The sequence below is a fragment of the Coregonus clupeaformis genome, unplaced genomic scaffold (assembly GCF_020615455.1).
Source record: "Coregonus clupeaformis isolate EN_2021a unplaced genomic scaffold, ASM2061545v1 scaf0065, whole genome shotgun sequence".
Lineage (NCBI taxonomy): Eukaryota > Metazoa > Chordata > Actinopteri > Salmoniformes > Salmonidae > Coregonus > Coregonus clupeaformis.
The window spans coordinates 787,762-800,641 of NW_025533520.1; the positions used below are offsets into that span (position 1 = coordinate 787,762).

The 12,880-nt window shown below is 43.3% G+C and overlaps 1 protein-coding gene and 1 non-coding gene across 2 annotated transcripts; both read right to left on the bottom strand.

Moving 5' to 3' along the window:
• Positions 1 to 1,085: 1,085 nt before the first annotated feature.
• Positions 1,086 to 5,634, bottom strand: rps12 (ribosomal protein S12). The gene is made up of 6 exons (XM_041873050.1): positions 5,573 to 5,634; positions 5,402 to 5,448; positions 4,610 to 4,726; positions 3,500 to 3,602; positions 2,893 to 2,994; positions 1,086 to 1,181 (listed from the first exon to the last, which is right to left on the bottom strand). Exons 2-6 carry the CDS (start codon positions 5,413 to 5,415, stop codon positions 1,119 to 1,121), a joined length of 399 nt encoding a protein of 132 aa, XP_041728984.1. The 5' UTR covers positions 5,416 to 5,448; positions 5,573 to 5,634; the 3' UTR covers positions 1,086 to 1,118.
• Positions 5,026 to 5,103, bottom strand: LOC121560013. Its single transcript, XR_005998863.1, has one exon. It is a non-coding gene; the product is annotated as a small nucleolar RNA SNORD101 (small nucleolar RNA).
• Positions 5,635 to 12,880: the final 7,246 nt, after the last annotated feature.

A 12,880-nucleotide genomic window follows, 5' to 3' on the forward strand; every position in this document is an offset into this window, starting at 1 on the left:
GATCCATATTGAGGGTGTCTGTATTAGATCTATAAGAACTGATGAGGTTTACAGTCTCACCAGCAGGAAGCACACCTCACTCTCTGGACTTCTCTGTGAGGTGTTTGTATGTTTGTGTCTGACTGCTCTTTCTGCGTGTGTACGTCTGCTCGTGCACACACAGGCGTGCATGTGTGTCCAATAAATCTAAATGAATGTAATGTCCAGACCCATCCTTACCTCAGATGTAGCCTACATGGCAGACCCGCACTTACAATGGCCGTGTGGTTTCCTTTAAAAAAAAATAAGTTTTGTCTTTTACAAAAGAGGATAGGAATGGTTGAATTATCCATATTGGTGCAAGCATTCGTTTAAAAGGGGTCCTCTGGGATTGGTACATCCATTGATTCTTGGAAGAATAGGCAATAAAAGGCCTCATGATCTCAATTCAACTGTCGTACCCAATCAGAACTCAAAATATTGTTTTCTTCCATTGTTAGTAAGCTATGTAATTGTAAAATTATGTATAGCTTCAAAACATGGTTAACAAAACGATCAATCAAATTTGATCTCATGGTTGGTATGGCCTTGCATCCATAGCTCTATGAACATGAGAAAGGATTATATATATATATATATATATAGATATATAGAAGAGGTGGACTGTATAAGGAGGGTTTGACTGGTTCAGAGTTCAAAGTGCCACCATGGGGCATCGATAAGAATGCGGAAGAGATGAGATTAAGCATGAATCCAAATAGTAGGGTTTTATTGCACACAGACACAGGAGCACATGGGGAAAGGTTGCAGGATAATGTTGTGCTCCTGGTTTTGTAGGCATTAAAACCCTACTATTTGGATTCCTGACGTCGGTCAGTATTGAAATGTCACATGTATGATGGACGTTTTCGCGATCTAAAAGTCCTGTTGCTGTTAACTTCCAGTGGTGAGAAACTACCACAGTGCTACGTCATACCAGCCGGAGTTCTGCCTGCTTGAACGCCAATAACTCAAGACACACACGAAAAACATTAAAATGACCCAGGGAATGAGAGCATTTTCAAAAATGGGTGAACCTTTCCTTTAATAAAACTCCAGAAAGAAACTTTAATTTCCACAAGCTTTTATTGAAAAACACCTCATTTCTTGGCCTTGAAGTACTCCTCAATCACATCCTTGGCTTGAGACTCCTTGCCATAGTCCTGCAGGGGGGGGGGGATGACATTTGTACAGAAAGTGTTACACAGGACGCTAGCTACAAGACAGTTTACTGTCTCAAATTGCACTCTATCCCTTAGAAAGGGAATATAGACATACAGTGCATTCAGACCGCGTGACTTTTTCCACATTGTTGAGTTACAGCTTTATTCTAAAATGGATTCAATTTATTTATTTATTCATTCATCAAAACCACATAATGACAATGCGAAAATAGGCGTAGAAATTTGTACATTTATTACAAATAAAAAACAAATACCTTATTTACATAAGTATTCAGACCCTTCGCTATGAGACTCGAAATTGAGCTCAGGTGCATCCTGTTTCCATTGATCATCTTTGAGATGTTTCCACAACTTGATTGGAGTCCATCTGTGGTAAATTCAATTGATTGGACATGATTTGGAAAGGCACACACCTGTCTATATAACGGTCCCACAGTTGACAGTGCATGTCAGAGCAAAAACCAAGCCATTAGGTCAAAGGAATTGTCCGTAGAGCTTCAAAACAAGATTGTGTCGAGGCACATATCTGGGGAAGGGTACCAAAACATTTCTGCAGCATTGAAGGTCCCCAAGAACACCGTGGCCTCCATCATTCTTAAATGGAAGAAGTTTGGAACCACCAACACTCTTCCTAGAGCTGGACACCCGGCCAAACTGAGCAATAGGGGGAGAAGGGCAATGGTCAGGGAGGTGACCAAGAACCCAATGGTCGCTGACAGAGCTCCTCTGTAGAGAAGGGAGAACCTTTCAGAAGGACAACCATTTCCGCAGCACTACACCAATCAGACGGAAGCCCCTCAGTAAAAGGCACATGACAGCACGCTTGGAGTTTGAAAGATGAACGGAGCAAAGTACAGAGAGATCCTTGATGAAAATCTGCTCCAGAGTGCTCAGGACCTCAGACTGGGGTGAAGATTCACCTTCCAACAAGACAACGATCCTAAGCACACAGCCAAGACAACAGAGTGGCGGCTTCGGGACAAGTCTCTGAATGTCCTTGAGTGGACCAGCCAGAGCCAGATCAAACATCTCTGGAGAGACCTGACAGAGCTTGAGAGGATCTGCAGAGAAGAATGGGAGAAACTCCCCAAATACAGGTGTGCCAAGCTTGTAGCGTCATACCCAAGAAGACTCGAGGCTGTAATCGCTGCCAAAGGTGCTTCGACAATGTACCGAGTAAAGGGTCTGAATACTTATGGAAATGTTTATTTCTTAATACATTTGCAAACATTTCTAAAAACCTGTTTTTGCTTTGTCATTATGGGGTATTGTGTGCAGATTGATGAGGGGAAAAAAACAATTTAATCAATTTTAGAATAAAGCTGTAACGTAACAAAAAAAGTAAAGGGGTCTGAATACTTTCCGAAGGCACTGTACGTTGTGGTCAGTATGATAAAGGTAGGTGGTACATGTAGCCATTCATTGGGACCCCAGGCACCACAGTGAGGCGTCGGGGCTCGTACCCTGGCAGACACTCTGGCCAGCTGTATAGGACAAGCAGCTGCATGGCACCGATAGCACAGCACCTGCACTCGACTGGCACAAACAGCTCTGATCGCACAGTGGACATTCAACCCTCATAACTCTGTACACCACAATTCCAAGCCCTTCCATAATCCCCTTCCGACATCATCCCTACAGCTCCCTCTCCCAGGTGTTTCCAGAAGATTACAGGCCCGTGTTTTTTTACCTTGATCACGACACAGCTGCAGCCCACTACCTTACGGGGTTTGCCCTCACGGTCGATCTTACACAGACCGACCCACTCGCCCAGCTTCTTGTTGTCATCAACCTGGTGGACAGGGAAGAGGTAAAGGAGGAGAAACAGGGAGGAGAAAAGATTGAAGGATTCAATACAGGAGATTTGAAGAGCTGTGCTACAACCTAGTAGCTCCATAGCGCAGTAGTAGCAAGTCTTAACAGTGGTCGTTCCTCCCCAAACAGTAACCTACATAGTGCACTACTTTCGACATGGGCCCCATAGAGCTCTGGTCAAAAGCAGTGCACTATATCGAGTAGTGAGCCATTAGGGACGGGTCCAGTGTTGTCTGGATCTCAGTAATAAGTTGGGCAACAATGGCAGTATGAAGTGTTCAGCAGAACCATACATTCATCTGACCGTAAGACATCTCCTACACCATCCAGTAACATCATGGCACCCTCGTTCATCACCATAACAACAACCTACTATCTCCTTGCAGAAACACACCGGTTCCTGCTTTTGGTCATTCACACACACTATTGGTGTAACCCCTACACGTCCCCACCCACACACCAATCAATCCCCGGCGCCATACCTTGATGAGGTTAATCTGATGCTCGGCGCAGAGGGCTTCCACCAGCTTGACGTACATGGGCTCGTCACAGTTGGCCGCAAGGACACAGAGGTGGGCCTGACGCCTTGACACAGGAGAGGGGCGCGGTTAACATAAGGTACATAACTAGCTAACTATGTCAGGGAATTGCCAGGGACCTCACGATTACATATTATCTTATCCAGAGCGACTTACAGTTATTGAGTGCATACATTTTCATAACAACAAGATAACCAGTGTAAGACATGCTGTGTCCATAATAAGTATATAGGTTATATATTGTGAGCTTTTGTGAAAGAGCACAGATAGAAAGATATGGCATATAGAAGCAAACCGGATGGACATCATGAAAATGATCGGAGGAAGTTCAGGAGTAAAAAACAAACAAAATATAATTATTGACTGTGTCCATAAAATGTATATAGTATGTATAAGCATGAAGTAGAGGCCTAAGCATTGTTGTTCACTAGTTTACTCCAATTAGGGAAGGGATGGTGGGGTTGGAAAGTAATAAAGGGAAATATATTTTTAAAGGATATATATGTGAAAAAAACAAAAACATGGGGGATTGGAAGTGATGCAGACAATTACATTGAGGGAAGTTACAATCTGCTATATTAAAGCTGATCTAAAAAAAACAGAATTAAAAAATGTTACAATATTGTCAAAACGATACAGCGTAGAAAATAATATCCCAAAATGTAACTGCATCTATTTCCCCCCCCAATCACCAGTGTTTACCTCCCAAATGACACCCTATTCCCTAGTATAGAACACTCCATTCAAAAGTAGTGCACTAGCTAGGGAATACAGTGCCATTTGGGACAGAGGTATGTCAGATTTTGGGTAACAATGGCAGTTCACGGGATTCAGTAGAGGGAACCCAACTATCAGCCATACTTCACCACACTTTGCAAGCTAATAGAACACAGCAGTAAAAAGACAGACCCCAAATTATGTGTATCCCAAATGACACCCTATTCCCTACATAGGGCTCTGCCCAACAGCAGTGCACTATGTGCCAGCCCACTACACATGGAATGAAAGGGGTGCCATTTAGGCCACACAGTGACCAGAAATGTTCGGACTCACTTGTCCAGCGCTTTGGCGGCCTCGCGGATACCGCGGGCCAGACCGTCGTGGATGAGTGCGGTCTTGAGCACCTCAGGGAGAGCGGTGTTGACATCCATTACACCTCCGGCAGCGATGCTGAGGTGGGAGAGGTCAAGGCAAGACAGGGGAGTCCGGAGAAGACAAGAGAGGAGGTGGGGAGAGGGGAAAGACGGGAGAGGAGGTGGGAGAGGGGAAAGACGGGAGAGGAGGTGGGAGAGGGGAAAGACGGGAGAGGAGGTGGGAGAGGGGAAAGACGGGAGAGGAGGTGGGAGAGGGGAAAGACGGGAGAGGAGGTGGGGACACGAGTGGGAAAGGAGAGGGGGTACAAGAGTTAGTTGGCTACAACTGACCGGTAAAGATGCTAGTGCGCCGGGTTGAATGTGCGCAATCTCCCGGCGTGTCAGATAGGAGATCTCACTCATAATTTAGAGTGAAGGGGTATCCGACTAAAGAAAGTAAATCATCACACAATCGCCGGGAACTAACTAACTACTCCGTTGACGATGCAGCTATATTCACATATAAATAGTTAACTGGTTGCAGCCACCGGACTAAAACCCATACATTAGATAGCTAGCTAAATTAGCTGGGGGACTCCAGGTACGGATATTCCAGTGTTGTCTAGAGTTCTGGAAGTACACGTACAAGCATGGAAATTATATTTTTTGGGAACAAACCACCACTTAAGGCAATTAAACTAAGAAACGTTCACATTTGTTCGCTAGCTAGCCTTGGTTCTGAGCTAAACTGGAGTAGAACAGCCACACTTACCCTTCCTCGGCCATTGTAGATTAGCGATGGATGGGGGACCTAAAGTTCTGCAATATTGATCAAACATGAAAGAAACGTTACTATTCATGATGATAAAGTGACTGTGGTGAATTTTCAACAAACGATGTTTGATAAATCCAACAGATTATTTGGTGAGATGCAGAAACCCACCCAATCTCCTCTCTGACAGCGGGTAAAGAGAACGTCATGCAGTCAGCGACATTCATTTAAGGGCAAAAGGACCCGAGAAGTAGGTGGTCATGATTCTGCCTGTCTAATAGTAACGGCTAAGAAAACAGACGTTTGTACAATTTCCATTGTAGAATCGAAATATATTATTCGTTTAACATATTTGAAATTACACAGTTCATGCAAGACATTAAACGTTTATTTGCATAATTTTAATATGTGTCGGTCGACTGACGTGTTTTTAATTTAATCTATTGCCGCTAAGTGGCGCCGAAGCTAAAATAAATTAAAGTGCTTGGATAGCATACAGTCTATGATTGTAGCTTTCTGTGATTGTAGGATGCATAACATGCATATTTTTTGAATGCATATTTTCATATTTTCTTCAGAATGCAAAACTGGGGTTAGAGTTTTTTTGCTGTACTTTGAAAGTGGAAGTGGAAAATTTTCTGCATCTCACCAAACCTAAGACTAGGGTCAATTTTTATGTATTTTTATTTCACCTTTATTTAACCAGGTAAGCCAGTTGAGAACAAGTTCTCATTTACAACTGCGACCTGGCCAAGATAAAGCAAAACAGTGTGATAAAAACAACAACAACACAGAGTTACATATGGGATAAACAAAACGTACAGTCAATAACACAATGGAAAATCTATATACAGTGTGTGCAAATGTAGTAAGTTATGGAGGTAAGGCAATAAATAGGCCATAGTGCAAAATAATTACAATTATAATTTAGTATTAGCACTGGAGTGATAGATGTGCAGAAGATGATGTGCAAATAGAGATACTGGGGTGCAAATTAGCAAAATAAATAACAATGTAAATAACAATATGGGGATGAGGTAGTTGGGTGGGCTAATTACAGATGGGCTGTGTACAGGTGCAGTGATCGGTAAGCTGCTCTGAAAACTGATGCTTAAAGATAGTGAGGGAGATAAGTGTCTCCAGCTTCAGAGATTGTTGCAGTTCATTCCAGTCATTTGCAGCAGAGAACTGGAAGGAATGGCGACCAAAGGAGGTGTTGGCTTTGGGGAAGACCAGTGAGATATACCTGCTGGAACGCATACTACGGGTGGATGTTGCTATGGTGACCAATGAGCTAAGATAAGGCGGGGATTTGCCTAGAAGTGATTTATAGATGACCTGGAGCCAGTGGGTTTGGAGACGAATATGTAGTGAAGGCCAGCCAACGAGAGCGTACAGGTCACAATGGTGGGTAGTATATGGGGCTTTGGTGACAAAACGGATGGCACTGTGATAGACTACATCCAATTTGCTGAGTAGAGTGTTGGAAGCTATTTTGTAAATGACATCACCGAAGTCAAGGATCGGTAGGATAGTCAGTTTTACGAGGGCATGTTTAGCAGCATGAGTGAAGGAGGCTTTGTTGCGAAAAAGGAAGCCGATTCTAGATTTAACTTTGGATTGGAGATGCTTAATGGGAGTGGAAGGAGAGTTTGCGGTCTAACCAGACACCTAGGTATTTGTAGTTGTCCACATATTCTAAGTCAGACCCGCCGAGAGTAGTGATTCTAGTTGGGCAGGCGGGTGCAAGCAGCGTTCGATTGAAGAGCATGCATTTAATTTTACTAGCATTTAAGAGCAGTTGGAGGCCACGGAAGGAGTGTTGTATGGCATTGAAGCTCGTTTGGTGTCCAATGAAGGGCCAAATGTATACAAAATGGTGTCGTCTGCGTAGAGGTGGATCTGAGAGTCACCAGCAGCAAGAGCGACATCATTGATATACATAGAGAATAGAGTCGGCCCGATAATTTAACCCTGTGGCACCCCTATAGAGACTGCCAGAGGTCCAGACAACAGGCCCTCCGATTTGACACATTGAACTCTATCTGAGAAGTAGTTGGTGAACCAGCCGAGGCAGTCATTTGAGAAACCAGGGCTATTTAGTCTGCCAATAAGAATGCAGTGATTGACAGAGTCAAAAGCCTTGGCCAGGTCAATGAAGACGGCTGCACAGTACTGTCTTTTATCGATCGCGGTTATTATATTGTTTAGGACCTTGAGCGTGGCTGAGGTGCACCCATGACCAGCTCGGAAACCAGATTGCATAGCGGAGAATGTACGGTGGGATTCGAATAGTTGGTGATCTGTTTGTTAACTTGGCTTTCAAATACTTTCGAAAGGCAGGGCAGGATGGATATAGGTCTGTAACAGTTTGGATCTAGAGTGTCACCCCCTTTGAAGAGGGGGATGACCGCGGCAGCTTTCCAATCTCTGGGGATCTCAGACGATACGAAAGAGAGGTTGAACAGGCTGGTAATAGGGGTTGCGACAATTTCGTCGGCTAATTTTAGAAAGAAAGGGTCCAGATTGTCTAGCCCAGCTGATTTGTAGGGGTCCAGATTTTGCAGCTCTTTCAGAACATCAGCTATCTGAATTTGGGTGAAGGAGAAGCGGGCGGGGGCATGGGCAAGTTGCAGCGGAGGGTGCAGAGCTGGTGGCCGGGGTAGGGGTAGACAGGTGGAAAGCATGGCCAGCCGTAGCAAAATGCTTGTTGAAATTTTTGATTATCGTAGATTTATCGGTAGTGACAGTGATTCCTAGCCTCAGTGCAGTGGGCAGCTGGGAGGAGGTGCTCTTATTCTCCATTGACTTTGAAGACAGCGGAGGTGTATTTAGAGGGTAAATTAGTCAGGATGATATCTATGAGGGTGCCCATGTTAACGGATTTAGGGTTGTACCTGGTAGGTTCCTTGATAATTTGTGTGAGACTGAGGGCATCTAGTTTGGATTGTAGGACGGCCGGGGTGTTAAACATATCCCAGTTTAGGTCACCAAGCAATTACAACTCTGAGGATAGATGGGGGGCAATCAATTCACATATGGTGTTCAGGGCACAGCTGGGGACTTAGGGGGGTCTGTAGCAAGAGGCAACAGTGAGAGACATTTATGGAAAGGTGCATTTTTAGAAGTAGACGCTCAAACTGTTTGGGCACAGACCTGGATAGTATGATAGAGCTCTGCAGGCTAACTCCGCCCCCTTTTGGCAGTTCTATCTAGACGGAAAATGTTGTAGTTTGGAATGGACATTTCAGAATCTTTGGTGGCCTTCCTAAGCCAGGATTCAGACACTGCTAGAACATCAGGGTTGGCAGAGTGTGCTAACGCAGTGAATAACTCAAACTTAGGGAGGAGGCTTCTGATGTTAACATGCAAGAAACCAAGGCTTTTGCTGTTACAGAAGTCAACAAATGATAGCGCCTGGGGAGCAGGAGTGATACTGGGGGCTACAGGGCCTGGGTTAACCTCTACATCACCAGAGGAACAGAGGAGGAGTAGAATAAGGATACGGCTAAAGGCTTTAAGAACTGATCTTATAATGTGTTAGGTACAGAGAAAAAAAGGGGCAGATTTCTGGGCATTGTAGAATAGATTCAGGGCATTATGTACAGACAAGGATATGGAAGGATATGAGTACAGTGGAGGTAAACCTAAGCGTTGGGTAAAGATGAAATAGATAGCATCACTGGAGGCACCGATTGAGCCGGTGTCTGCGTGTGTGGTGGGTGGGACAAAGGATCTATCTGAGACAGGTTGAGCAGGACTGGAGGCTCTACATTGAAAAAGTACAGTTAGAACTAACCGAAACAGCAATAGGCAAGGCATATTGACATGGGAGAGAGGCATAAAGCAGTCACAGGTGCTATTCGAGAGCTAAGACAACATCTGGTAATGGCGACGAAAGTTTGAGCTGAGGCTAAACAGGATGGGAACAGTCCAGCAGGCATCAGCTGTGTAGCTGAGTGATCATAAGGTCCAGTGAACAGCAATAAGTAAGTCCGGGAGCAGTTCAGTGGCTGCTACGCTACAGGCGAGCTGGAGGCATGGCTGTTGATTGCGTGTGCTAGCGGGCCGGGGCTAGCAGGTGGATCTTCGTGGTCGTCGCAACGGGAAGCCTGTTGAAACCACATCAGACGATTACGTCGGCAGACCAGTCGTGATGGATCGGTGGGGCTCCGTGTCAACACCAGGAGGTCCCGTCCGGTTGACAGAGAGGTAGATAGCCGGGAGATGGGCTTGGCTCGAGGCTAGCTCAAGGCTAACTGGGGTTAGCTCCAGGACAGTGGTGATTAGCCAGCAACGACAACAGCCATTCGGTTGCAGCTAGCTAGTTGCAATGATCCGGTGTTAAGGTCCAGTGATTCAGGCAGAAAATCCAATATGCTCTGGCTCGATAGCGCGATGTGCAGACTGTGCAGACTGGCCGACAATTGTCCAGGCTAGAGCTGGCTGGTAGGTAGTGCAGGCCACGGCCACGGACAATGGTGAAGACCGCTAACGGTGGCTAATAGCAAGTAGCTAGTTAGCTGGCTAGCTGGCTAGTTTCAGCCAGAGGTTCTGGATAAAAATGTGTGAAGAAACAACAGATTGAGAAATATATACGAAAAATACAAAAATACAAAAAACAGGCTATTTACATGAGGACACTACAGAAACCACGACCGCACTGCTACGCCATCTTGGAACAGATCAATGCCAAACATTCCAGAAGCTCTGCCATGGCATGCCACTGATGTGTGAATGAGTGCTGTGTGTGTTTGCTGGGATGTTGATGGAATATTCTCCTAACCCACAGAAAACTGGAAACATGAATGTTCTTGCAACATCCCATGAAAAATGTCTAGAACATGAATATTGTTTATTTTGAGAACATGGCAACCACGTTCTGGGTATGTTGTCTGTTTTACATTAAGGGAATGTTCTCCTAACTCTTACAACAAAACATGCTAAAAAGGTTCTCGGAAGGTTTTTGCTAACAGATTGAATGTTCCCCTAACTAATGGAAAACGGGACACTGATACATTAAGGGAACATTACGGGTAGAATTGTTAGCTGGGAAGTTAATCTGATTATATGGGGGTGTGAGTGATGAATTGAGTTCCTCTGCTGTATCTTTATGGTGACTAACTCATTTGTTTTGAGGAAGGTTTGGTTTGTGACTCCTATTATATGGTGGTTTCATCCTCATCCTAATTGGAATGCACTTGTTGTAAGTCGCTCCGCTCTAGGTACCGTACTGTCTGATAGATAATGTATCTCCAAATCATCATGTATCATCATCTTCATCAGCAAATCACCCCCACACCATAACACCTCCTCCTCCATGCTTTACGGTGGGAACTACACATGCGGCGATCATCCGTTCACCCACACCGTGTCTCACAAAGACACGGCGGTTGGAACCAAAAATCTCCAATTTGGACTCCAGACCAAAGAACAAATTTCCACCGGTCTAATGTCCATTGCTCGTGTTTTTTGGCCCAAGCAAGTCTCTTCTTCTTATTGGTGTCCTTTAGTAGTGGTTTCTTTGCAGCAATTTGACCATGAAGGCCTGATTCTCCTCTGAACAGTTGATGTTGAGATGTGTCTGTTACTTGAACTCTTTGAAGCATTGATTTGGGCTGCAATTTCTGAGGCTGGTAACTCTAAAGAACTTGTCCTCTGCAGCAGAGGTAACTCTGGGTCGTCCTTTCTTGTGGCGGTAATCATGAGAGCCAGTTTCATCATAGCGCTTGATGGTTTTTGTGACTGCACTTGAAGAAACTTTCAAAGTTCTTGAAATGTTCCGTATTGACTGACCTTCATGTCTTAAAGTAATGATGGACTGTCGTTTCTCTTTGCTTATTTGAGCTGTTCTTGCCATAATATGGACTTGTTCTTTTACCAAATAGGGCTATCTTCTGTTTACCCCCCTACCTTGTCACAACACAACTGATTGGCTCAAACGCATTAAGAAGGAAATCAATTCCACAAATTAACTTTTAAGAAGGCACACCTGTTAATTGAAATGCATTCCAGGTGACAACCTCATGAAGCTGGTTGAGAGAATGCCAAGAGTGTGCAAAGCTGTCATCAAGGCAAAGGGTGGCTATTTGAAGAATCTCAAATATAAAATATATTTATATTTATTTAACACTTTTTTTGGTTACTACATGATTCCATATGTGTTATTTCATAGTTTTGATGTCTTCACTATTATTCTACAATGTAAAAAATAGTAAAAAATTAAGAAAAACCCTTGAATGAGTAGGTGTGTCCAAACTTTTGACTGGTACTGTACATAAAACATGGTTGCCATGTTCTCAGAATATAAGATATCAATGTTCTAGACACATTTCATTGTAACGTGGCAAGAACATTTCGGTGTATCAGTTGTCATGACGTTACCTGATGGAACCAAAGAAAGCCTGTGTCTGTATTCATAATGACGAGGTGTAAAGTAAGCTGCTGAACTCTTTGACCCCGAGCTGTTTTCATCTGTACTCCCAGTCAGTGACTCCTCCCTCAATGATTGATTAACTACACTGAGCTCACAAATAAAACTGTAATTTCTAGTTAATACACAGTAAAAACAGAAGTGTTAATTTAACTCCTATCGAGTTGAATTTAACTCTGTTTCAGATAACATTTGGTCCCACTCAAAATCAGTGTAAAATGTACTCTTTGGTCAGTGTAAAACTTTTAGAGTTAATTCTACTCCATATTGTGTAAAAAATAACAATGAAATGTGTCAAAATATTTAACACTGTAGTTTAATCACACTGTTGAGAGTAATATGATTACACTGTATAGAGTTAAGTCAACTACAATTTTACTTTAAAAAATGACACTTTAAAGTGTAATGATATTTACTTTTCATTTCTCTACAGTGTTTTTTTTTTTTTTAAATCATATGATTTAGTGTTACTGAATTATAGAAATATCAATACTATCAAATAAAACAAAGCACAATAATACAAGATGAGAGCACCCACATTTATTGAAAAAAAAAGTATAATTTCAATGTCCGTGAATTTACATTGTACACCCATTGCCTTGTCTATGACAGAAGTATAACATCATAAAAATGTTCACCAGAGAAAGCAATATGGCACAACAAGGAGAGCTGTGTCATTTCCTCCATATGACCTTTGTATGTCAAAAGGTCTAGGGTAGTGCAGGTTGTCGACATGAAAAAAAACTAAATCATGCTTTGATCTGATCACCTCATATGCATGGAAATGTTCTTGAAAAGTTACTGTAACTAAAGGCACTGTGAGTAGTAACAGTTTTTCACACATTATCAGAACTGACTCAATCTGATAAAACAAGGGCACTTCAGAGTCAACTTCGCCACAGATAACCAAGTGTGGGCGATAAACATACCCATTATGTTTAGCCCAATTAACCTTCATAACCTGAATGCTACTGGGCACTTGCATTGCCAAAGCAATTTCAGAACCTCCTTTTACCATATTTAAAGCCACCATTTTTCCTGGACCA